The 22,859-nt window shown below is 64.1% G+C and overlaps 4 protein-coding genes across 15 annotated transcripts; 2 read left to right on the top strand and 2 right to left on the bottom strand.

The window, feature by feature from the left end:
- Nucleotides 1-157: 157 nt before the first annotated feature.
- ADRA2B (adrenoceptor alpha 2B) lies at nucleotides 158-1,877 on the top strand. The gene is given in 2 exon segments (XM_027803872.2): nucleotides 158-949; nucleotides 951-1,877. Coding segments are annotated over 2 exon segments (1,146 nt in total). The 5' UTR covers nucleotides 158-478; the 3' UTR covers nucleotides 1,626-1,877.
- A 3,025-nt stretch (nucleotides 1,878-4,902) lies between these two features.
- GPAT2 (glycerol-3-phosphate acyltransferase 2, mitochondrial) lies at nucleotides 4,903-14,273 on the top strand. 4 transcript variants are annotated; one of them, XM_055696282.1, is made up of 23 exons: nucleotides 4,912-4,952; nucleotides 5,293-5,369; nucleotides 6,206-6,344; nucleotides 6,534-6,647; nucleotides 6,877-6,950; nucleotides 8,164-8,274; nucleotides 8,758-8,886; nucleotides 9,836-9,935; nucleotides 10,012-10,148; nucleotides 10,266-10,365; nucleotides 10,902-11,108; nucleotides 11,201-11,311; nucleotides 11,552-11,637; nucleotides 11,728-11,846; nucleotides 11,936-12,006; nucleotides 12,073-12,337; nucleotides 12,418-12,566; nucleotides 12,672-12,749; nucleotides 12,945-13,079; nucleotides 13,165-13,285; nucleotides 13,452-13,505; nucleotides 13,995-14,050; nucleotides 14,125-14,273. In XM_055696282.1, exons 4-23 carry the CDS (start codon nucleotides 6,534-6,536, stop codon nucleotides 14,239-14,241), a joined length of 2,334 nt encoding a protein of 777 aa, XP_055552257.1. In that variant the 5' UTR covers nucleotides 4,912-4,952; nucleotides 5,293-5,369; nucleotides 6,206-6,344; the 3' UTR covers nucleotides 14,242-14,273. The 4 variants fall into 4 exon arrangements, with proteins under 4 accessions (XP_055552254.1, XP_055552256.1, XP_055552257.1 ...); XM_055696280.1 differs by having other exon boundaries at nucleotides 4,914-4,952; nucleotides 6,230-6,344; XM_055696279.1 differs by lacking the exon at nucleotides 6,206-6,344 and having other exon boundaries at nucleotides 4,903-4,952.
- Nucleotides 14,274-14,281: 8 nt separating this feature from the next.
- LOC102049817 (fumarylacetoacetate hydrolase domain-containing protein 2-like) lies at nucleotides 14,282-17,349 on the bottom strand. 5 transcript variants are annotated; one of them, XM_055696306.1, is made up of 9 exons: nucleotides 17,280-17,339; nucleotides 16,465-16,635; nucleotides 15,797-16,003; nucleotides 15,506-15,722; nucleotides 15,367-15,426; nucleotides 15,112-15,274; nucleotides 14,834-14,942; nucleotides 14,655-14,742; nucleotides 14,282-14,410 (listed from the first exon to the last, which is right to left on the bottom strand). In XM_055696306.1, exons 3-9 carry the CDS (start codon nucleotides 15,979-15,981, stop codon nucleotides 14,348-14,350), a joined length of 885 nt encoding a protein of 294 aa, XP_055552281.1. In that variant the 5' UTR covers nucleotides 15,982-16,003; nucleotides 16,465-16,635; nucleotides 17,280-17,339; the 3' UTR covers nucleotides 14,282-14,347. The 5 variants fall into 5 exon arrangements, with proteins under 5 accessions (XP_055552281.1, XP_055552278.1, XP_055552277.1 ...); XM_055696305.1 differs by having other exon boundaries at nucleotides 14,283-14,410; nucleotides 16,487-16,635; nucleotides 17,280-17,328; XM_055696303.1 differs by lacking the exon at nucleotides 17,280-17,339 and having other exon boundaries at nucleotides 15,112-15,271; nucleotides 16,465-16,969.
- Nucleotides 17,350-17,889: 540 nt separating this feature from the next.
- KCNIP3 (potassium voltage-gated channel interacting protein 3) lies at nucleotides 17,890-21,630 on the bottom strand. Of its 5 annotated transcripts, XM_055696301.1 has the most exons (8): nucleotides 21,512-21,630; nucleotides 20,113-20,237; nucleotides 19,947-20,016; nucleotides 19,728-19,798; nucleotides 19,138-19,245; nucleotides 18,866-18,970; nucleotides 18,679-18,741; nucleotides 18,287-18,464 (listed from the first exon to the last, which is right to left on the bottom strand). In XM_055696301.1, the coding sequence occupies exons 1-8, from the start codon at nucleotides 21,612-21,614 to the stop codon at nucleotides 18,417-18,419; spliced, it is 693 nt and encodes a 230-aa protein (XP_055552276.1). In that variant the 5' UTR covers nucleotides 21,615-21,630; the 3' UTR covers nucleotides 18,287-18,416. The 5 variants fall into 5 exon arrangements, with proteins under 5 accessions (XP_055552272.1, XP_055552271.1, XP_055552276.1 ...); XM_055696297.1 differs by having other exon boundaries at nucleotides 17,890-18,741; XM_055696300.1 differs by having other exon boundaries at nucleotides 19,947-20,237.
- Nucleotides 21,631-22,859: the final 1,229 nt, after the last annotated feature.

Genomic DNA, 22,859 nt, shown 5'->3' with positions numbered 1-22,859 from the left:
GGCAGGGCAGGCAGCCCCGCAGGCAGCGGTGGGAGCGGCAGGCAGGGCAGGCAGCCCCGCAGGCAGGGGTGGGAGCAGCAGGCAGCCCCGCAGGCAGCCCCGCAGGCAGCGGTGGGAGCAGCAGGCAGGGCAGGCAGCGGTGGGAGCGGCAGGCAGGGCAGGCAGCCCCGCAGGCAGGGGTGGGAGCAGCAGGCAGCCCCGCAGGCAGCCCCGCAGGCAGGGGTGGGAGCAGCAGGCAGCCCCGCAGGCAGCCCCGCAGGCAGCGGTGGGAGCAGCAGGCAGGGCAGGCAGCCCCGCAGGCCGGGGTGGGAGCAGCAGGCAGGGCAGGCAGCCCCGCAGGCAGCGGTGGGAGCAGCAGGCAGCCCCGCAGGCAGCATGGCAAGTGATACCGGCATCCCCTGTCACCCCACCGCCTCATTCACGCGCACCCCGGGGCACCGCTGAGCACCACCAGCCGGACCCTGCAGCCGGTGGGACCATGGGGGGCCCCGAGGGCAGCTATTCGGTGCAGGCTACCGCCGCCATCGCCGCCACAATCACCTTCCTGGTGCTCTTCACCATCACGGGCAACGTGCTGGTGATCATGGCAGTGCTGAGCAGCCGCTTGCTGCGGGCGCCCCAGAACCTCTTCTTGGTGTCGCTGGCGGCCGCCGACATCTTGGTGGCCACCCTCATCATCCCCTTCTCCTTGGCCAACGAGCTCCTGGGCTACTGGTACTTCGAGAAGACGTGGTGCGAGATCTACCTGGCACTGGACGTGCTCTTCTGTACCTCGTCCATCGTCCATCTCTGCGCCATCAGCCTGGACCGTTACTGGTCAGTCAGCCGTGCCATCGAGTACAATGCCAAGCGCACGCCGCGACGCATCAAGTGCAGCATCCTCATCGTCTGGACCATCGCCGCCATCATCTCCCTCCCACCCTTGGTCTACAAGGGGGAGAAGAAGGCTGCAGCGGGGGGGGCGACCGCAGTGCAAGCTCAACGAGGAGGCCTGGTACGTCCTCTCCTCCAGCGTCGGCTCCTTCTTCGCCCCATGCCTCATCATGATCCTTGTCTACCTGCGCATCTACCTGATCGCCAAGCGCCGCCACCGCTCCCACCCCAGCAGCACCAAACCAGCAGGATCAGTGCCACCGAGCGTCACCCTCCCAGCCGGTGCAGACCCCCCGGGGACCTGCCCGCCGGCGGACAGGACCTCACTGCTGAGCCCTGAGGAGCCCCTGGCCTCCTCTAGCCCCGGGGCAGGGACATCCCCACAGCCCGGAGGACGCCCAAGGGACACCATGGCCACCGGGACAGGGCAGGTGGTGTTGGCACATCGGCCGCCGGCGTTGAACCCTTGGAGGAGGAAGACTCAGGTCAACCGGGAGAAACGTTTCACCTTTGTCTTGGCCGTGGTCATCGGCGTCTTCGTCCTCTGCTGGTTCCCCTTCTTCTTCCTCTACAGCCTGGGCGCGCTCTGCCCCCAGCACTGCAAGGTCCCCGACAGCGTCTTCCAGTTCTTCTTCTGGATCGGCTACTGCAACAGCTCCCTCAACCCCGTCATCTACACCGTCTTCAACCAGGACTTCCGCAAAGCTTTCCGCCGCCTGCTCTGCCGCTGCCGAGCCCCGACACCCTGGTGAGGGGCTCCGGCTGCCCCCTCCCTCCTCCTCCTCCTCCTGGTCGCACTGGCCGCCCAGAGCACCCCTTGGGGTGGGGGTGGGGTTGAAGCCCTCAAAGTGATGATGGGTCCCTGTCCCCAGCCAGCTGCTGGCGCCTGCCTGCTTGCCGCCTTCTCTGTCACCAGATTTCCCTGGGGTGGGGGCACAGGCCACTGCGCCACCACCCCTGTCCCCAAGCCCAGTGGCATCCCGGCAGGGCCCCCACCCCAAGGCGCTGCCGCAGCCTTTTAACAATAAAAGATATTTTGTAATAAGAAAAAAATGTCACTTTTTATCAAGGGGGGTGGGGGGGGCAGGGTGTTGTGTCACCCCACACACACGCATCCCAGGGGACCGTGGGGACAGGGGCCGTGGCCGGTGACGGCCAGCAGCGCGGCCGGGAGGAATGCGTGCTGGCGGAGCGGGAACACGATGTCTGGGAGGGGGCAGTTATTTATGGCAGCGCCCGGGAAGGAATAAATAATAATAATTAAAAAAAAAAAAATAGAGAAACCCCAAACAACCCCAAAGGATAAATCTCGGCAGCTGCCGGCCCTGAGGACGTTCAACCCAGCAGGGGATGGGGACATGGGGACAGAGCCTGGTGGCAGGGGACGCCCCAGGGGTGGGGATTCGCCGGTGTCTTGTATAGGGTTGTGCTGCCCAGCCAGGGTGAGGGTGACACGTGGCAGGGCCCATGGAGGGGGTTTGTGGGTTGTGACCCACACCAGTGGGTCCCGCACCGCTGTACCGTGACCCACACGGGTGTAACTGCAAGTCACGGTGGAGCACTGTGACCCACACTGGTGTGTTGTGGTTTGTGACAGCGTATCGCGACCCACATTGCTGTGTCGTGACTCACACTGCTGTGTTGTGACTCACGACGGCACATGGTGACCCCCACCAGTAGGTGGTGAACTCCACCAGTGCATGGTGACCCCCACTAGGGCATGGTGACCCACACCAGTATGTGGCGACCCCCACCAGTGCACATTGACCCATGCCACTATATCATGACACCCCCCCCAGTGCATGGTGACCCACACCAGTATGTGGTGACTCACACCAGTATATGGTGACCCCCACCAGTGCATGGTGACCCCCACCAGTCCATGGTGACCCCCACCAGTATATGGTGACCCCTACCAGTGCATAGTGACCCCCACCAGTACATGGTGACCCCCATCAGTATATGGTGACCCCCACCAGTCCATGGTGACCCCCACCAGTATATGGTGACCCCTACCAGTGCATAGCGACCCCCACCAGTACATGGTGACCTCTACCAGCGCATGGTGAGGTGACCCCCACCAGTGTGTGGTGACCCCTACCAGTGAATGATGACCCCCACCAGTGAATGATGACCCCCACCAGTGAATGATGACCCCCACCAGTGCACGGTGACCCACACCACTATATTGTGATCCCCCTCACTGCGTGATGACCCCCACCAGTGCATGGTGACCCCCACCAGTGCATGGTGACCCCCACCAGTGAATGATGACCCCCACCAGTGTATGGTGCCCCACCCCATGGCCAGGGGACATGGCTGGGGACAGCTGGGCAGTGACGGAGCCAGCCCCCCCCGCGGGCCATCCCCCCATCCCTGCGGATGAACCCTCAGGCAGCCCTTTCCCAGCCCAGCCCCCCCGGCCCCCCCCGGCCCCCTCGGCATGGGAGGATGCTCAGGGTGGGAGGGGTCGTGCGAACGGGCCGGGGCGCTGGGCCCCCGCCAGCCTGGCCCCGCTCCCGGCCCGGGGCGGGGGGGGCGGCGCTGGGGGGGTCCCATGGGGCCGGGCATGAGGCTGTGGGGCGCATGGGGCTGGGAGCATCCGCGGGGACTCATAGGGCTGATCGTGGCCCTGTGGGGGTCCGTGGGGCTGGCCCCGCAGGGATGGGGGGGCTGTGGGGGGACCATGGCCCCGCAGGGATGGGGGGGCTGTGGGGGGGCTGTGCGGGGCTCTGGGTGCGGGGATGCTCCGCTCCGAGCGCGGTCAGAACGAGCCGGGGTTGGGGGGACCCTGAAGCCCCCCCCGCAGCGCCCCCCCCGGCCTCGCCCCCTTCCCCGGGGCCGCCTGCCCTGTGCCTTTTTTTCCCCCTTTTTTCCTCATATTTTTTTTCTTCTTTTTTTCTTTTTTCTTGTCTTTATTCCACCCCTTTTTTCTCTTCTTTCCCCATTTTCCTTTTTTTCTGGTCTTTTCCCCCCCTTTTTTTCTCTTCTTTTCCCATTTTTCTTTTTCCCTTTTTTTCTGGTCTTTTCCCCCCTTTTTTTCTCTTCCCATTTTTCTTTTTTCCTTTTTTTCTGGTCTTTTTTCCCCCTGTTTTTCTCTTCTTTTCCCATTTTTCTTTTTTCCTTTTTTTCTGGTCTTTTTCCCCCCTTTTTCTCTTCTTTTCCCATTTTTCTTTTTTCCTTTTTTTCTGGTCTTTTTCCCCCTTTTTTTTCTCTTCTTTTCCCATTTTTCTTTTTTCCTTTTTTTCTGGTCTTTTTTCCCCCTGTTTTTCTCTTCCCATTTTTCTTTTTTCCTTTTTTTCTGGTCTTTCCCCCCCCTTTTTTTCTCTTCTTTTCCCATTTTTCTTTTTTCCTTTTTTGCTGGTCTTTTTCCCCCCCCTTTTTTTCTCTTCTTTTCCCATTTTTCTTTTTTCCTTTTTTTCTGGTCTTTCCCCCCCCCCCCCCCCTTTTTTTCTCTTCTTTTCCCATTTTTCTTTTTTCCTTTTTTTCTGGTCTTTTTCCCCCTTTTTTTCTCTTCCCATTTTTCTTTTTTCCTTTTTTTCTGGTCTTTTTCCCCCTTTTTTTCTCTTCCCATTTTTCTTTTTTCCTTTTTTTCGGGTCTTTTTTCCCCCTTTTTTTCCTCTTCCCATTTTTCTTTTTTCCTTTTTTTCTGGTCTTTTTCCCCCCCTTTTTTTCTCTTCTTTTCCCATTTTTCTTTTTTCCTTTTTTTCTGGTCTTTTTTCCCCCTTTTTTTCCTCTTCCCATTTTTCTTTTTTCCTTTTTTTCTGGTCTTTTGCCCCCCTTTTTTTCTCTTCTCTTCCCATTTTTCTTTTTTCCTTTTTTTCTGGTCTTTTTTCCCCCTTTTAACCCTTCTTTTCTCATTTTTCTTTTTTTCGCCGATTTTCTTTTTTTTTGGCCTTTTTTCTGCCTCCCCTCCCGCCCCGAGGCGCGGACGGCCCAGCAGCCCGCAGCTGCGCGGGGGCGGGCCAGCAGCTCCGGGGGGGGGAGGGGGGCAGCCGGGGGGGGCGGGGCCGCGGGGGGGTCAGGCAGATCCGGCCCGTTTGGACCCCGCGTCACGGCTCTTCCCAGGGGGGGTTGAGGTCCGGGGGGGGCCCTGGGGGACGGGGACTGAGGGGGGAGGGGCAGGCGTGGGGGCCGTCCCAGGGGGGAGCAGAGCTCCACGGGGGGGCCGGTCCCGGGGGGAGCAAAAGTCCCGGGGGGGGGCCGGGGGCAGCCGGGCCGTGCCCCCATCCCCCCCCGGCCGGGTTCCTCCGGGACCGACGCCCCCCCCCTCCGGGCCGGGGGCAGGTGAGAGCGGGTCCCTGCGCCCCTCCCCCCCCCCTTCCGCCCTATGGGGCCCGGGGGGTGTCCTCTGCCCGCAGCCCCCCCAGGACCGAAACCTTCCGCCCCGGCCCTTTCTGCCCATTTCTTTTTTTCCAGGACCCTCGAGCACCCCGGTTACCCCACGCCGGGGGCTGCCAGCACCATCCCCCCACCCGCGACAGCCCAGCCCGGAGGTATGTGACTCCCTGGGGGTGGGCATGGGGGGGGGGGGGACACCGAACCCCACACTGGGGGGTGGCCCTGTGCCCCCCACACCATGCGCACCCCCTGGTAAATCCAGCTGCGGTGTCATGCTGGGGGGGGGTCCCATGCGCCATGCTGGGGGGGTCCCCAGTGCTCCCAGCCCTCGCTGGGGTTCCCTCTGCTCCAGCCTCACTTCTCTGTGCCCCCCCAGCAACATTTTCAAACCAAATCGGTTTCCACCACACCCCCCTTTTTTTTGGGGGGGGAATAAAATTTCTTAAAACTACCCCACAGCGAAGGGAGGGGGCAGATGTGACTGAAAAGCCCCTGATACCTGGGGGGGGGGGGTCTCCCATACAAGCAGCCCCTCTCTCAGCACCGGGGGGCAATGCCAGGTGCCCCCGGTCTGCTGGGGGGGGGAGGGGTGGGAAGGCAGCTCGGGGGGGGAGGCTGTGCGGGGGTTGGGGTGCAGGTTGGCATCTCCTTGCCGGGGGGAGGGGGATGTGGGAGGGAAAAGTCAATTGTAGCGGCACCGGAGCTTGATTACGGAGAATAAATGATTCTCCCAAGAGGTTTTGGCGAGTTGGTTGCTGGGTTGGGTACCCCCACGCGTTGGGTTCCCCGCCCCCCCCCCCCCCCCGCTTTGTGCTGGCAGCCATCCATTTCCCTGCTGAGGAGGGGGTCCCTGCCCTGCGCCCCCCTCCTGGCACCCTGCGGGCCCTATCCTGTGTTGCCCCACGGTGCTGGGTGTGGTGGTGGAGGGGGCTGCCAGTTGCTGCAGGTGGGATGGGGACGGGGAGAGCCCAGACCCCTCATGTGCCCCCAGCTCCGTGGACCCCTTCCTGCCCAGGTCTCCCCAGCCAGCCCCCGCATCCCGGTGCCGGCCACGTCTCTGCGGGCTCATCCCTGCGCGGGACCCACTGCCCGAGCTCCCTGGGTGCTGAGCCCACCGGACCTGGGTCAATGTAGGTGACCCCTCGGTGGGGAGCGTCCCCTCAGGGGGACACACCAGCTGCAGCCCCTCCTTGACCCCAGATGGATTTGCTGTATCTCCCCCGGTAACGCGGCTTTGCCCGGCAGCACGTGCGTTTTGGGGAGCGCTGCCCACCGTTTGGGGTTTCCAGGGTTTGTGTCGTGTTCTCTCTCCCCCCCAGATGAAAGCCTCCGTCTGCGAATCGGGGCAGAAACTGGAAATTTTCATCCCTTTCCTGGGCAAGTGCCGCCCGCCCTTGAGGCGCTGCTGCCAGACCTGCACCCCGAGGAGCTGGGTGAGAGCGTGGCTCTGGGAGCTCCGTGCTTCCCGGAGCTGCCTGGGAGGAGTTTGGGACCTTGGGATGCTGGTGAAGGGCACCAGGCCCATCCCAAGGGTCTTGTGTGCCTGGGGAGGGCTGGGGGCTGGGGGGGGGCAGGCATAGCCGACCCCCCTGCATTTCCCAGAGCCATCTCAAGGGCAGACCCGCCGCTGCCTAGGGGGCTGACCCCACGTTCTCCTTCCAGGATGGATTCTACCACCGGCAGCTCTCCTCCCTCGGCTTCCGCGACACCATCCGGGTGACGGAGGAGGACACGCGGTGAGGATGGGACGAGCTGTGTGCTGGAGCACGCTGGGCAAACCACATTTTCCCCAGATTTCATACAAATCCCCATGGAAGTCCCTTCCCCTGCTGCGCAGGAGCGTGAGGATGCCTCTCCATCATCCTTACTCCCTAATTAGTCCAAAAAGGAGTTACGTTAATTATTTTGAAAGGCTGGAAGCCACATCTCCGGGTGCAGAGCAGAGGGGAGAGGGCTTGGTCTGTTCCTCCGGCTGCTGTCACCCTTGGGCTGGGAGAAGTCAGCCCCAGAGTCAAGGATTTGGGGTTGTTTCTTTTTTTAAACAAAACTTGGTATCTTGATGCTGTTGGGAAGAACTTGGCGGGGGGGAGGGGCTGGGGGTGTTTTTGTTCCCCTCTCTGGCGCCGGCACAAGGACAAGCTCACGCAGCCCATGGAGCGTGCCTGGATCCCAGCCCCTGGGGAGAGGCGGGGTGGCCTCTGCCCCAACCCCTCCTGCTCTTCTTCCTCCCCATGGGCCCTCACCCCGGACCTCCAGCTGCTGTCACCCAGCCTTTTCCTCCGGCTGACGTGGAAGCCAGGAGCCGTTTCTTTGCCAAACGCCTGACATTTTTTGTTCCGGAGGTGCTGGACTCCTTGGGTTCCTCTCCCCTTGCGGAACAGTCCCTGGTGGCTTAGCAATTTTTGCACTGTATTTTTCCAAATCGGGTCATTATACTCCATTCAGCTTGAAATATTTGAGCTCCAGCTTTCCAACTCGTTGAATAATTCATCCCCACTTGCAGCAACTCCGGAGTTGCGGGATGGCTAAAAGGAGCCCGGTGATGGGTGGTTGAGATCACAGCGGAAAGACGAAGGTCTAAAGCGCCCCTGTCCCTCTCCAGCCACCTGCAGCCCTTTCCCTGGGTTGTACCCGCTCTGTGATACCTCAGAGATCACTTGCATCCCTGCCAGGTGCTGCCCAGCTCTGGTTTGGGGTCAGATTTGGAAAAATCCCCGATCTGGGACCTCCGCAGCGTCCCCTGCGCATTTCTAGCCATTGCAGGTTTCCTCCCCACACAAGGGGCGATGCTGCAAGGGCTGGGGCAGCCCAGAGCATCCTTCTGTTGGTGCCTCCATTTTCCCAGCTGTAAAATGGGGAGAAAAATGTCAAATGTTTGCAAAGAGCTGGTTGGAGGGAGGCTGAGCACCCTGGAAAAGCCTCTAAGCTGCTGTCTGTCTCCCTGCCCAGGTACCGGGGCTGGCTGGTCCGAAGGGTCTGCGGTTTCCTGGCTGTCTGGGACTGGAAGGTTCTGGCTGACACCCCGGGAGACCTTCTGGAGAGGGTCTGCCACAGCCAGAGGTAGGTGGGAGTGGCTGGGGGGGCTCTCCACGGTTGTCTTCGTCCCTTGCAGGACCTGGGTCCTGCAGCATCATCCCCCAGACCCGTGGGGTCCCATTTGGCCGCTGGAGCAAGGGATGTGCTCATCTGCTCCCGGTGGAAAGAAATGTGCTGGTTCCTCTCTGCTGCTGTGGCCTTGCCACGAGCTCACCCCGAGGAAGGGGCTTTGTGGCTGCTCCCGGCCCCGAGCTCAGCACCCCCCCCAAAAGCAGCCCGTACCCCGGTTCGGTGGGGAACCGGCTCTGCCCCCTGGTCCTGGGGCTCTCTGGGTCTCGCCCCTTCCCGAGGACATGGCCTTGCCAGGCAGCTGTCACCTAACTCGTTACCACTAATTACACAGCAGGAGGCTGGCAGCCAGCACACTGTAATTACTGTAATACAGAAACGCTTGTTAACCCCTGGCTCTGCCTTGCGCTTCCCACCGCCTCGCCGTCCCCTCCGCAGGGTGCAGGATGTCGCTGCCGGCCGGTCCCGTGGCTCGAGAGGGGATGGTGCATCCCTCCAGCAGTGGAAGGAGAAAATACTCAAGATCCTGGTGGAAATCCAGGCCCCGCTCTCCCCCATCATGCTGAGGTCTGTGCTCCCTCTCCGGGGAGGGTTGTGGGTGCGGGTCCCCCCTCGCAGGCATCTCCCACCTCCTCTTGGAGGGCTCCCAGTCCCTGGCTGGGGCATTCCCAGTCTCTCTCCTCCGCTCCAGCTCTCTCACTCTGTGTGTTGAGCCCCTTTGGATGGCCTGTCGGCGGTGCCTTGGTGCCTCGTGCCCGTGAGCCATCCTTGCGGTGGGGGGGAGTGCGTGGACCCCTTGGGGGGGATGCACATGCAGAGAGCTCAGGGCAACACTGGCAGGGCAGGCAGCCCTTGGCTTCCCATGCAGCTCCCTGGGGATATTTCCCCCTATTCCTTCCAGGGAGCTGGAATCTGACACTGCAGTGGAGAAGGGAGGGAGGGGAAAAAAAAAACCCCAACCTAACGAAAAAAAAAAACCCAACCTGGGAGGATGGAAATCTAAGCAAAGCAAAAAAAGAGAACTTTTCCTTTCTCTTTCTCTCTCTCCTCTTTTCTTTTTTCCTCCCCTCATTGAGAAATTGGCAATTAGAGGTTGCATTGTAGCCTAATTGCTTGTCTGATTGAGCTGTAATAAAAGAACCCTCTGAGCAGTCTGAAGTATTTAAAGGAAAGAAATTACCCAGGGGATAAAAAGCCCTCGGATCCTTCCCGTAAACAGTGTGCGGGAGGACTGGGAGATGGAGGGGTAATTGACTTCAGCTTTTGTTGCTAGGGGAGAAGGGGGTGGTCTTGTCACATCCAGCCTTTAGTGTTTTAACTTAATTTATAATAGAGCTGTTTATTTGCTTTATGGGAGCTGAGAAGCGAGATTTGGCGTTGAGCTGTCTCACGCAGCCCCCTTTGCTGTCTGGGTGGGGAAACTGAGGCAGGGAAGGGTGGGCTGGATCCGGTCTCCGGTGGGGCTGGGGGCAGGCACGGCCCCTGCAGGGTTGCTCACCTGCTCGTTTTCCTGCAGACTGTGCAACTGGGCTCTGCTCAAGCTCCTGAACTGCCTCTTCCTCAGTGTGCAGCTCCACCGAGGGCAGCTGGAGATGGTGCTGAGGGCCGCCAGGATGGTAGGAAGCCCGGCGAGCCGCGCTTGGCCTCACCACTGGCACACCGGGTGCTGAGCCCTGGCCACTTTCCTTGCAGCCTGGCGTGCCGCTGGTTTTCCTCTCAACACACAAATCCCAGCTGGATGGGCTGCTCCTGTCCTTCCTTCTCTTCTCCCAGGGGCTGGGAGTGCCCAGGGTGACGGTGGGCGGCCGGGTCTGCAGCCCTCGCCTCCGGTAAGGCCCAGCAGGCACCGGTTGCAGCACTTGTGAAGCCCCCAGCCCGTGGTGGGGAACTGGGGTGCCGTGGCCCTGTGCACGGTGGGTGCCCGTGGCATCGTCTTTCCCCCGCAGAGCCTTGCTCAGCCGCCTGGGAGGGATTTTCCTGCCCTCGAGGATGGAGCAGATGCCAATCGACCGGGACGAAGAGCTCCCAGGGGCCGTCCTGGCTGCGGTAGGTCCAGCCTGGGGTGCTGGGAGGGATGATGCACCCCCCGAGCTCCCAGGGGCCATCCTGGCCGTGGTAGGTCCAGCCTGGGGTGCTGGGAGGGATGATGCACCCCCCGAGCTCCCAGGGGCCATCCTGGCCGTGGTAGGTCCAGCCTGGGATGCTGGGAGGGATGATGCACCCCCCGAGCTCCCAGGGGCCATCCTGGCTGTGGTAGGTCCAGCCTGGGGTGCTGGGAGGGATGATGCACCCCCCGAGCTCCCAGGGGCCATCCTGGCCGTGGTAGGTCCAGCCTGGGGTGCTGGGAGGGATGATGCACCCCCCGAGCTCCCAGGGGCCATCCTGGCCGTGGTAGGTCCAGCCTGGGGTGCTGGGAGGGATGATGCACCCCTCCAAGCTCCAAAAGCGCTTGGCAAAGCTGCCTAGGAGTGTCTCAGCCACGGGTGGCTGAGCCTTTTGGCTGTGCAGTGGGTGCCAGCAGCTCTGGTGCGTCCCGAGGGTGCTGCCAGTACCCCCCGGCCTTGGCCCGTCTGCCCCACCAGTACGTCGAAGAGGTGCTGAGGAGCCGGCAGCCGCTGCTCATCTTCCTGGAGGAGCCCCCGGTTGCCATGTGCCTCTCAGCCGCTGCCCGGCAGTGGCTGGCCCTGGTGTACCGAGCCGTGCGCGATGGCACCGTCCCTGACATCCTCCTGGTCCCCGTGGGCATCGCCTACGACGTGGTCCCCGGCGGCTCGCACTGGGAAGGAGCGGTGAGAGGTCCTGCGGGCATGGGTGCAGCACCCAAATGGCGGGGTGCTTGCCTCTGTCACCCTGTTAACGTTCTGGTCCCCTCTCCTCCCAGCGCGGCACCCGGCCGCTCGGGCTCGGTGCTTTGCTGCGGGCGGCGTGCCGGGCCCTACGCCGACCCCTGGGCTGCGCCCGCGTGGACTTCGCCCAGCCCTTCTCCTTACGGGTACGGCAGCAGGGTCTGCAGCGGGGGTCCCGGCTGGATCCGTCCCAGCCCTGGGGGGGTTGTGGCTGCGGTGCCGGCGGCTACGCAAACCGCTGCGGGGTTTGGGGTGGCTGGTGGATCCGCTGTCTCCAGGGGGTTAGGTTAGGTGAGCCCTGAGGCCCTGGGGACATAAGGGATCAATTCAGCTTGGTGGTGCCGAGGGCTGCAAGCCCCAACGGGCTTGTTTCTCCCTGTTCCCAGGAGTTTGTGGCCCAAAACCTGGCCGGGCAGAGCAGCGTGGGGAAGCCACCGGAGGAGCCGCTGGTGCCCACCATCCTCGGGATGTGGTGAGCAAGAGCTGAGCCCCACGGCAACATCTCGCCCCCGACGCTGCTCCCAGCCCCGCGCCCTCCCCCCTCTCATCCCGCTTTCTCCAGCCCCAGCCGGCCGGAGGAGAAGGCGGCGGAGGTTTGGCAGCCCGGCCCCGCCACGGCCACCGGCTGGGAGGCAGAGGAGGAGATGCTGGTGACCAGGCTGGGCCTGCACTGCCTGAGCGGTGAGGGGTCTGCTGGGGGGGGGCGTCTGTCCCCTCGGGCTCGGGGCGGGGGGTTCCCCCCCCAACAAACCCCTCTCCCCCCCTTGCAGATGGTGTTGCCTGCTCTGCCGTCATGGCTGTGGGGATCACGTCCGCGCTGCTGCTGCACAAGCACCGCGAGGTGAGAGCAGGAGGGGTCTGGGTTTCTCCTCCTTTGGGGCAAGACTCCATCTTCTCCTTCCTCCAGGGCGTCTTCCTCTCCCGGCTGATGCGGGACTTTGCCTGGCTGCTGGAGGAGACCCTGCTGCACCAGCGTGACACGGGCTTCTCGGGGCAGCTCCGGCACCTGGTGCAGCACAGCCTCAGCCTGCTGGGACCCCGGCTCCGCCTCTACCGCCTGTCCCCCATCGGGGATGTCCTGGTGGTCCCCAAGGCCTCAGCGGAGGCCCTGGGCGAGCTGGGCCTCTACAGTGCCGCCATCCTGCCCGTCTTCGCCAGCGAGGCAGTGGGAGGTGAGGAGCAAGGCGCGGTGGATCGGCGACACCCGGGATCGGTGGTGCCGGGGCAGGCGGTGACGCTGCTTTCCCCGCAGCCTGCGCCATCCGTGCCGTGCTGATGGAGATGCTGCCCTTCCTGGGGGCGGCCATGGGCTCCGCCGGCGTTGTGCTTAGCGAGGACGAGCTGCTTCACAAGATCCAGGAGCTGCTCCGGCTGCTGCCCCCAAACCTGCTGGGGCTCCAGGTGGGGCTTCTGGCGCGGGGCGGCTCTGCCGTCGCATGGAAGTGGCCCGTCACCCCCGCCGGCGGGGGTCTGGCTGCCCGCCACCCCTTTCACCCTCTCCCCCAGCCCTGCCAGCCCCTGGATGGCTGGAGCCAGGACATCGTGGACAAGCTCCTCCTGTGTGGGCTGCTGGAGGCTGAGGAGGTGGGTGGCTCTGTGGGGACCCCCTCCTCATGCCGGGGGTGGGTGCCCCTGTGGGGACCCCCTGCTCACACCTGGGGGTGGGTGGCTCGGCCCTCGCTGCGCTCTCTGGTCCTGGCCGGGGGGCTGGGGTCCCTGTGGGGGGCCGGGATGCCGGTTGGCTTCAGAGGTGACGTGGCACCTGGCTTGTCCCTGCAGCCGGAGGGTGGGCGCTGGGTCTGCGACTCGGGCCCCCGGCCCCTCAGCCAGCGGCAGTCCTGGGCCGCGCTGGACTTCACCGACAGCGACAGCGACAGCAACGGTGACAGCGTGGTCCCCAACCGCTGCTTCAAGGTACCGGGTGCCCCCCGCTGTGCCCCGGCTGCTCCGTGGCGGGGTGAGGGGGGGGTCTTGCCAAGCTCTGGTTCCCCCCGCCCAGCTCAGCCAGCCCCAGGGCTCGCCCAGCTTCCTCCTCTTCCTCTGCCGCCTGCTGAGCCCCCCGCTGAGGACCCTCGCCGCAGCCGTGGCCTTCTTGGACCGCCCCAGCTGGCCCCAGCCTGGTAGGACTCCCCGGGGTGGGCAACCAACCATGCCAGCCCCCCTTGCCTTGGCTTTGGGGGAAACTGAGGCACAGCTGAAGCTCCCTTTGGAGGCCGGCGAGGGGCTGTGCCCCCTCCCCCGGCGCTGGGGGGGATGGGGTTTGACACCCCCCTCTCCCAATTCCAGAGGCAGCCTACGTGGAGGCGCTGCTGCAATTCCTGGCTGAGGAGAAGGGGTTCGGTGAGTCAGGGTGGGGGACGGACGGGGGAACCCCCCCAGGTTTAGGGTCAGCACCCCCCTCAGCCGGGCTGTAGGTGCCCAGGGGGTGGGATGTGGGGGATGGACGGGGGCAGCCCCCCCTGCTTTGGGGTCAGCACCCCCTCAGCCATGCTGTAGGTGCCCAGGGGGTGGGATGTGGGGATGGATGGGGGTGGCCCCCCCTGCTTTGGGGTCAGCACCCCCTCAGCCATGCTGTAGGTGCCCAGGGGGTGGGATGTGGGGATGGATGGGGGTGGCCCCCCCTGCTCTGGGGTCAGCACCCCCCTTAGCTGGGCTGCAGGTACCCGGGGGGTGGGATGCTGGGGACAGACTGGGGTGCCCAGGGAGTGGGATACGAGGGACAGATGGGGGCAGCCCCCCTGCTTTGGGGTGAGCACCCCGCGTTAGCCGGGCTGCGGGTGCCTGGGGGGTGGGATGTGGGGGCTCCCTCCAGCATCTCTCTCCCTCCAGAGCATCTAGACAGGAGCCTGGCGCTGAGCTCCCTGCAGACCTTCAAGGAGATGGGGGTAAGCACGGCTGCACTCCGCCGGACCCCCACCCTCAAGCTGCCCCCCCCCGCTGACATTCCCCCCCTCCCCAGGTGCTGGAGGCAGTGCGCAGCCCCCCCGGACCCTTGCTCCACCTCGCCCAGCCTTTCCGCTCCAGCACCAGCCGCGCCAAGCTGGGAGCCTTCATCCAGCAGTTCATCCAGCCGTAGCCGCGCCAGTAAACCCGGGAGCAGGGATGGGACCTGGCTCTGGATTTATTGAACCCCGCGGGGGGGGGGGGCGTTGGGGGGGGGACGACGCTGGGGGTCTCTGTCTTCACACCACCCTGTTGCAGATGGTGCCCAGCTCCTCGATCTCGCACCGCACCTCGTCTCCTCTCTGCAAGGGGCACGGGGAGGCGGGCAGCCCCCCCTCGCCACCGCGCCCCCCCGGTGGGGGCCTTCATGGCCCCACACTGGACCCCCAGCCCCATTTGGAGGCACCCACCCCCCGCCACCCACTTTGGAGCACCCCTCAGCCCCATTTCAAGCCTCTCCCAGCCCGATTTCGAGCCCCCGCCCCCCCCAGCCTGATTTTGAAGTTCCCCCCTGCCCGATTTCAAGCCCCCCCGCCTTTCCCTCACCTTAAGAAACACAGGGGGATTCCGAAAGACCCCCACGCCGCGTGGGGTTCCAGTCAGCAGGATGTCCCCAGGGACCAGTGTGACAAACCTGGTGGGGAGGGGGCCGGGAGGTGTCAGTTGTGGCCCCCCTGATGCCCTGGGGAGGGGTGCCGGTGCCACCAGCCCCCCCCAGCACCTACTGGGAGACCCAGGCGATGAGCTTGGGCAGCCTGAAGATGAGCTGGCTCGTGCTGCTGTCCTGCATCACCTGCCCGTTGACGCTGCAGCGGATGCCCAGGTTGTGGACATCTGTGGGGACAGAGGGGACATGTCACACCGGGGGACACACACATGGAGACAGCACCATGGGAACTTGTTGTGACGCCCCCCCCCCCCCCTTGGGAAAGACAGGGGTGCTTTTGGGGAGAGGGGTGCACGCTGCCTCCTGCGTCAGATGGGGATGAGTCCCTGTCCCCACCTGCCACCGCCTCCTTGGTGACAAGAGCTGGCCCCAGGGGACAGAAGGTGTCGAAGGTTTTCCCCAGCAGCCACTGCCTCCCGTTCCGCCGCATCTGCCAGTCCCGGGCGCTGATGTCATTGGCCACCGTGTAGCCCACAACGTGGTCCAGCGCCGATGCCTCCTTGGGTGGGGACACAACGGGGACCCACTTAACCGGGGGGGACAGGGCTGACCAACCCCCTGAACAAGGTGGGCGCCGGGGTGGGGGGGTACCTGGATGTGCCGCCCCTTGGTCCCGATGACAGCGGCCAGCTCCACCTCCCAGTCCACCTCCTGGGGGAGAAAGCGGGGTGCTGAAACTGTGGGGGGGGGGGGGGGGGCCCGTGCCCCGCGGGGGGGCTGGGGTACTCACAGTGCTCTCCTGGGGGTGCACGATGTCATCGAAGGGCCCGGCGATGGCGCTGGGGAACTTGCTGAAGATGATGGGCTCCCTGGGGACGCTGATGCCCTGCTCCAGGCAGTGGTCGCGGTAGTTGAGCCCCACGCAGATCACCTTCTCGGGGTCCCCCACGGGCGCCAGCAGCTGCACCGAGCTCCGCGGCACCCGGTGCCCGCCCGACTCCAGCACCCTGCGGGCGGCCGGGGCTCAGCACCGGGGCCGGATCCGGCCACCGGGTGGGTGTCGGGGCGTGGGGGCACCCACCTGCGGGCAGCGGCCAGGCCCCCCCGGCCACGCTCGAGGAAGGCGCGCATGGAGCGGGGCAGCGCCGGCTCTGCCGTGCTCAGGTCCACCAGGTCCCCCCCCGGCGCCTCCTCCAGCCCCAGCCGGGGCTCACCGCCCCCGGTCCCCCGGAACCGCACCAGCCGCATGGCCCCCGGCAGCCGCATCCCCCGCCTGATCCTGGGGATCCTGCCCGGGTTGTATCCCAGTGTCAGCTGTCACCACCGCCCAGGGGTGCTGGGGACCCCCCCAGGCCAATGCTGGATCCCTCTGGCGCAGGGGGTCCCTGGGGGCTGACACCCTGCAGCGGGGCGAGGAGGGGCCGCATCCTGCATAGGCCCTTGGGGAGGGGAAAGACGCAGATCCCAGCACAGGAGCAATCCTGGAGAGAGGGGAGATCCCAGCACGAGGGGCCCCTGCGCAGGCCGAGCAGATCTCCTGGGGGGGGGGCAGATCCCAGCATGGGACAGGTTGGGAGGGGAAACAGCGTCAGGCCCCAGTAAGGGAAGGCTGGGGACAGTGGATCTCTCCCCGGGGCAACAGATCCCAGCACAGACCAGATCCCTAGTATGGCAGCAAAACCCTCCCATGGCAGGGAATGGGCCCCAGCATGGAACAGATCCAGGGGACAGCTGGATCACCCAGCTCACCAGATGAGGGGGAGCAGATCACCTGATCCCACACAGTCCAGATCCTGGGGGATCCCTGCAATCTGGCACGGCTCTGATCTCAGGGATCCCTCCAATCCCACATCACCCCAGTCCCAGGGGATCTCTTCCCCCAGTTCCACACCACTCCAATCCTGTCCGATCTCCCCAGTCCTGCATAGTGAGATCCCTGGAGGATTCCCTCCCATGCTCCTGCACAGCCCCAGTCCCAGGGGATTCCCCCCCACACTCCCCAATTCCACACAGTCCTGATCCCAAGGATCCGCCCAGTCCCAGGAGATCTCCCCTGATCCTACACTGTTCCAGTCCCAGAGGATATCCCTTGACCCTGATCTCACTCAGCCTGATCCCAGGGGTCCCCCTGATCCCGCATAACCCCAGACCTGGGGGATCCTTCCCTGCCTCGATCCCCCATAGGCCTTATTCCAGAGGATATTCCCTCCCGTACCTGCTCAGCCTGATCCCAAGGAACCCCCCTGACCCCGGGGGATCCCCCCCCTACCCCGGTCCTGCTCAGCCCAATCCCCCACCCGGACCTGCACAGCCTGACCCCCCCGGGATCCTCCCCCGTTCCCGCTCAGCCCCAATCCCAGGGGATCCTCCCCACCCTGAACCCGCTCAGACCCTATCCCAGGGGATCCCGCCCCCGCCCCCGCACAGTCCGACCCCCGGGGATCCCTCCCACCCCGACCCCGCCCAGCCCCGATCGCCGGGGACCCCCCAGCCCAGTCCCGTCCGCCCCGATGCCGGTGCCCGCCGATCCCGGGGGGCCGCAGGGGATCCCCGCTGCCACCTACGTCACGTGCCGCGCCACTCCCGCCCCGGCACGCGCCGACCTCCCGCCACCCCCGTGAAGGTCTCCGTGCCGCGGCCCCGCCCCGCCCTCGGGCCGACCAATGCGAGCGCGGCAAAGGCGCGGCCACGCCGGCGGCGCCGCCAATGAGAGCCGGCGGTGTCCGGCCACGCCTCCCGCTACCGGGGGGCGGGACAACGGCGTTGCTAGGATACGTGCGCGGCCGCCATGACAGCGCCCCGCCGCCATGACAGCGCCGCCATGACGGCGCCGAGGCCGGGGCCGGCGGAGCCCCTGGCCGGGAGCGAGCCGCGCCGAGCCGGGTGTTTCTCACTTTTATTTCATGGAAACACGCAGTCAGTGAACGAGCAACAGGCGGCTGCGGAGGAGGGGGCCGGGCCGGGGGGCAGGGGCCTGGCTGAGGCCTGGCTTGGCCTCCCCGGCCCCTTTGTGAGGAGAAAAAAAGCCAGAAATAACCCAGCGAGCCCTCCCGGCTGCCGTCGTCACTTTGCTGAGTGAGGCTGTACCTGCTGCCGCTCTGGGGCTCGGGGCTGCCCTCTCAGACCCCTGGCTGGTCCTTCCCCCTCAGCTCCCCGGGCGGCATGTTTCATCCCTAAATCATCACCATTTGTTTTATTTAGAAAATCAACCTTCTCTCCTAGTACCGCTGGAATGTGGGGAGCGGCCTCTGGTCACTGTGTGTGTCCCCTTGAGCCATGCATGGCAGGGGAGAGGAGGTTTGTGTGCTCTCAGTTGGCCTTCGAGAGCTGCCGTGTTGTGGCTGCGGCACAGAAACCCTCCCCCTGGAGGGTCACATCCCGGGAGAAGGGGTCTGGGTTTGTGCTGCGGCGAGGTAACCTCCTCCACCTGGGGCAGAGGGATCCTTGCTGGGGGGGCTGTGCCGTCCAGAGTGGGTCTGGCTGGGGGTCGCACCACCAGGCGCCGTGCTGGGGAGGGCTCAGGCGGACAAGCCAGCAACATTGTCCTTATTTCTTCTCGTCTCTTGTAATTGGAGTGCCAGGAGCCAGGTGGATTGTTTTCTTCTTTCTTTCAACCTCTTGTTTTGATTGAAATAGTAGAAAAAGATTCCCCTCAGCCACTCGCAGAGGCACTGGTGGGGCCGAGCAGGTGGACCAGGGTTCTAGATTGCGTTCTCGAAGATCTGCATGGAGCTCATGATGTCCTTGTCCTGGACAGGGTGGGAGGGAGAGGTCAGAGCCCCTGGTCCCCCTCCTCCCATCAGCCCCAGGGTGACCGGAGTTGTCGGCCCCCATCTCTCCCAACACCCCCAGCGCATTGTTTTGGGACAGGACAAGGAAGAAGGTTATGGCTCGGACTCGGAGGCCTGGCAGTGAGGAGGAGGAGGATGGCAGTGATGCCGAAGCCCACCCCGAGCTCCTCACCTTCTGGCATGTCTCCAGAAACTCCTCAAAGGTCACCATGCCGTCACCGTTCCTGTCCATCTTCTGCAAGAGAACAGCAAGGGCTTAGTGGGGACATCTCTGTCCCCGGCGGCGGGGACAGCCCCAGTCCGTGATGCACAGGGGGTTTTGGTGGCTGCCAGGAGGGGACAAGGCGGGACAGTCTCACCTGAAAGAACAGCTCCACGTGCTCGGCAGGTGCGCTGTCCCGCAGGGTGGGGTGGGTGCAGCGCCCCATCATGTCGTAGATGGACTTCATGATCTCCAGCATTTCCTGGGGTGGGACAGAGGTGGAGTCAGGGTGACGGGAACCTTCTGAACAAGGGTACCTTTGCCCCCCAGCACCTGTTTCCATCGTCGCCGTCCCCCTCTGGGTATCCCCTGCAATGCTCCCACCCTACCCGCCCCCCCTGGTTGTTGTCCTCCTGCTCCCCCCGTCACCTCCTTGGTGATGTAGCCATCTTTATTAATATCGTAGAGGTTGAAAGCCCACTTCAGCTTCTGGTGCACCGTCCCCCGCAGCAAGACAGAGAGGCCGACGACAAAATCCTGCCGGAGGAACCACAGCTGTGAGCGGGGCTGAGCCACGGGCACCGCCGGCGCCCCCAGACCTGGGGGACGGACCCGTGTCCCGCCTGGCTCAGCCATTCGCCCCCCTCCACCGGTGCCGCGGCACTGCCATCGATCGTGGGACGCCCGGGGGATTTTTTTCCTATTGATCCCGTTTCTATTCTCGCTCGTAGCTATTTTTAATCGCCATGGTAAAAAACGGTGCTGGCCCCCCTGCCAGCCACCCCTGCCGCAGTGCCTGGAACTCTCCTGGCACAGGCTCCCGCCGTCGAGGAGACCAAAGGGTTTGGCCGTCGCTGCTGCGCTGAGCTTTTATCCCCAACTGCACGCGGGCGAGGAGGAAGATCTGATGAATCACGCCGCTGGGCACACTTACAGCCGGCCGCGGCTCGAGGAGCGCAGCACCAGCATGGCTTTTCCCGGCGAGGAGCCGGGCGTAGAAGCGGTGCCAGGATGCTCACCTGGAAGCAGAGAACCCCGTTGTGGTCGGAGTCGAAGGCGTCGAACAAGAAATGCGCATAGGTGCTGGCATCTGCGAGGGGAGGAAGGTGAGAGCTGGTGAAGATCCGCCCCACCCCTGGCACGCACCCAGATCAGGATTTGGCGTTTTCTCTGGATGCAGCCCCCCCGCTGGCACATCCGGACCCCTCACTCCGGCCTTGGGAGTCCCCCCGACTCACCGCCTTGGGGGAAGAACTGCGAGTAGATGAGCTTGAAGGTCTCCTCGTCCACGAGGCCACTGGGACACTCCTGGGGAGGAGAGTGAGCACCCGGTGAACCCCAGCTCCACCAAAATCCACCCCCAGCCCTGGCGGTGGGGGGGGTGAGGGCCCCCCCAGCACTCACGTTCTTGAAGCCGCGGTAAAGGGATTGCAGCTCCTTCTTGGTGAACTTGGTCCGCGCCAGCAGCTGCTCCAGCCCCTCGGGCTGGTGCCGTACAGCCGAGAGCTCCAGCTCGGCATCGCCGCTGTCTGCCAGGAGACACCGGCAAAGACCCCCATGGGTTCCCGCCTCATCCCATGCTGCTTCCCACCCGGATCCTGCCCTGCTTAAAACCAACCCCCCCAACCCGGTGGCAGCCCCCAAATTCCCCTTGTGCCAGGAGGAAAACTGGGGAGCTCCAGGTGTAGCATCCCGAGGGAGAAGCCAGCCGACCCGGAGGGTATCCCCAGCCGCCACCGAACCTGTGTCCGACTCTGGCAGCACATTCCCGGGGCACGGAGCATCCCGGAGCCGCCTCTCACCCCGACCCTGCTAATGCTCCCGCCCGTCCGCACCCGGCCTGGCGGAAGGTAATTAATAAATGATGGCTCATTAATAATTCCAGGTTGGGAAGCCCCCGTGGACCCGTTCAGCGCCGAGCCAGGGATATCGGGAACTTTGGGCTGGGAAAACTGGGCTGGGGTTGGGTAAAGGCTCCGCTGTGCCGCATCGGTAGGGACACCCCGGAAAAGCCCGGGATCCCCCAGGGTGCTGCTGTTGGGGGGTGACCCCCCCGTGCCCTGCCGAGCCAGGTTTGCCGGGGGTGTGAGAGGGTGGTGCCGAGCCCCTCCCACCCAGCTGGGGTGGGGTGGGGGGCCGGGGGGCTCAGCCCCCCATCTCAGGGGGATCTGGAGGGTTGGGGGGGGATTAGGGTCCCCAGTGTCACAACTTGGGGGCGTTTTGGGGTTGGGGGGGGATTGGGGGGCCCTGGTGTCCCATCTCTGGGGGTCGATGTGGGCTTGGGGACTGCCAGCACCCCACCTCTGGAGGGTCTGGGGGTTAACGCGAGCTCGGGGGCCCCCGCTGCCCATCTCGGGGAGGTTGGGGGCTCACGGTGCGCTGGGGGTCCCCGCTGTCCTGTCTCAGGGGTTAATGGGGGTGTGGAGGCCGCCAGCATGGCCCCTCAGGAGGGCTCTGGGGGGGCCCGCGTCCCTTGGGCTGGGTGTTGGGGGGGGGGGGGGGGCAGAGTCAGCCCAGCCCCTCGGGGAAGGTCAGAGCAAGGCTGGGCCATGACGCGGCAAGTGTGGGGGCCGGGGTAGGGGGCTGCCGGCTCCCCCCGTGCCCCCCACCCCCCAGCCTTCACCCCCAAACCTTCCAGCAGGGTGGGGGGCCCAAAACTGCAGGTTTTACCCCACGGTGACCATTTACGGGCCCAACAGGTCTTTTAACCTGGAGGGGAAAGGCTGGGGGTACCCCGAGATGCAGGGGGGGGGGCTGAAAATAAATTAATTAATTAAAATTAACTGGGGGGGGGGGGTGTTACCTTCCACGGAGATGGGCTCCAGGATGCCGAACTGCTTGAGGACGGCGATGAAGAGGATGATGACCACGGCCACGGCACACAGCTCCATGCCCTGGATCCCCATGGCTGGTTTTTTTGGGTTTTTTTCTTTTTTTTTTTTTTTTTTTGGGGGGGGGGGGGGGGTAACCGGCGTCGGGGTATCCTGTGTCACCCCCCCCACCCCCCCACCAAAAGCGGGGCACCCCGGGGTGGGGGTGAGGGTGCCAGCGGGCAGGTGCCGTCCCGGTGAGCGCTGGGGCGGCTGCAGCAGGGCCGGCCTGCGCCGTCCGTCCTGCCCTCCCCCCTTGGCACGCGCCCGCCGCCCCCCCGCGCCGGCCCCCCCCCCCCCCCCCCCCCCCCCGTGGTACCGCTGGGTCCGGGTTTAATGGGTTTAATCTTTTTTTTTATTATTTTTATTTTTAATTCCCACACACACCCCCAACCCTGGAAGGCAGGAGACCAGAGGTGCCAAGGGGCACTGCCCACCGTCCCCCCAGCACCCGTGGGTGGCCCTTTGCCAAACAGGGGGGAGGGGGGGTCCCCAAACCTGCGTGGGCCTTAAAACTGGGGGGAAAGAAGGTGGGTTTGCCCCCCCCCCCTCCTTGCCCCAGGGGTGCTGCCTGCCCACCCCCATGGTCAGTGCCGGGTGGCTGGGGAGCGGCGTGGGCGCCATGGGGATGAGTAAGCACCGGGGGGCAGGGGGGGGCTGTCCCCGGTGGCCGCAGGGACATGGTCCCTGTCCCCCCCAGGGTGTCCCTGTCCCCATGGCCCAGGGGACACTGTCCCTGCCCTCCTGGGGGTGTCCGGGTCCCCCCAGGTGTCTCCTGTCCCCATGGCCTGGGGGACATCATCTGTGTCCCCCTGGGAGTGTCCCTGTCCCCATGGCCCAAAAAAAAAAAAATAGCGCAACATTCTTCACCCCATAATTTATTTTTGGCCAATCCTGGAAACACTAGATCTCCCTGAACTCCAGATTTCACCATCAGCAGCTTTGGTTTTTCCAAGCCCAGAAAGGAATTATAAAAAGAAAATAACACTCATTTAAACCTTTCCCTTTATAAAGGTTTGGATACCTTTACTGTAACAGCCGCTTCTGTATACTGGATGTACCCTGAGGTACCTCTTGGCAATCCAACACAAGGGATGCTGTTATTTGAAGGGTTAATGATCCCCCCTCCCCCCCCCCCCGACCTAGCATAGTTGTGTAAACAGGTTAAAAATCAGGAAATACACAATTCAAATACTGAACTGCAAAAAAATGGGACAAATTTCAATGTTCATTATAACTGTGAATCACATCTTCCCAACTGCACCAATCAAGTTCTTTTCC

This window comes from Falco cherrug, chromosome 18 (genome assembly GCF_023634085.1).
Source record: "Falco cherrug isolate bFalChe1 chromosome 18, bFalChe1.pri, whole genome shotgun sequence".
NCBI lineage: Eukaryota > Metazoa > Chordata > Aves > Falconiformes > Falconidae > Falco > Falco cherrug.
Note: the sequence above shows the minus strand (reverse complement) of the source record. Positions and strands in the feature narration are given on the sequence as shown.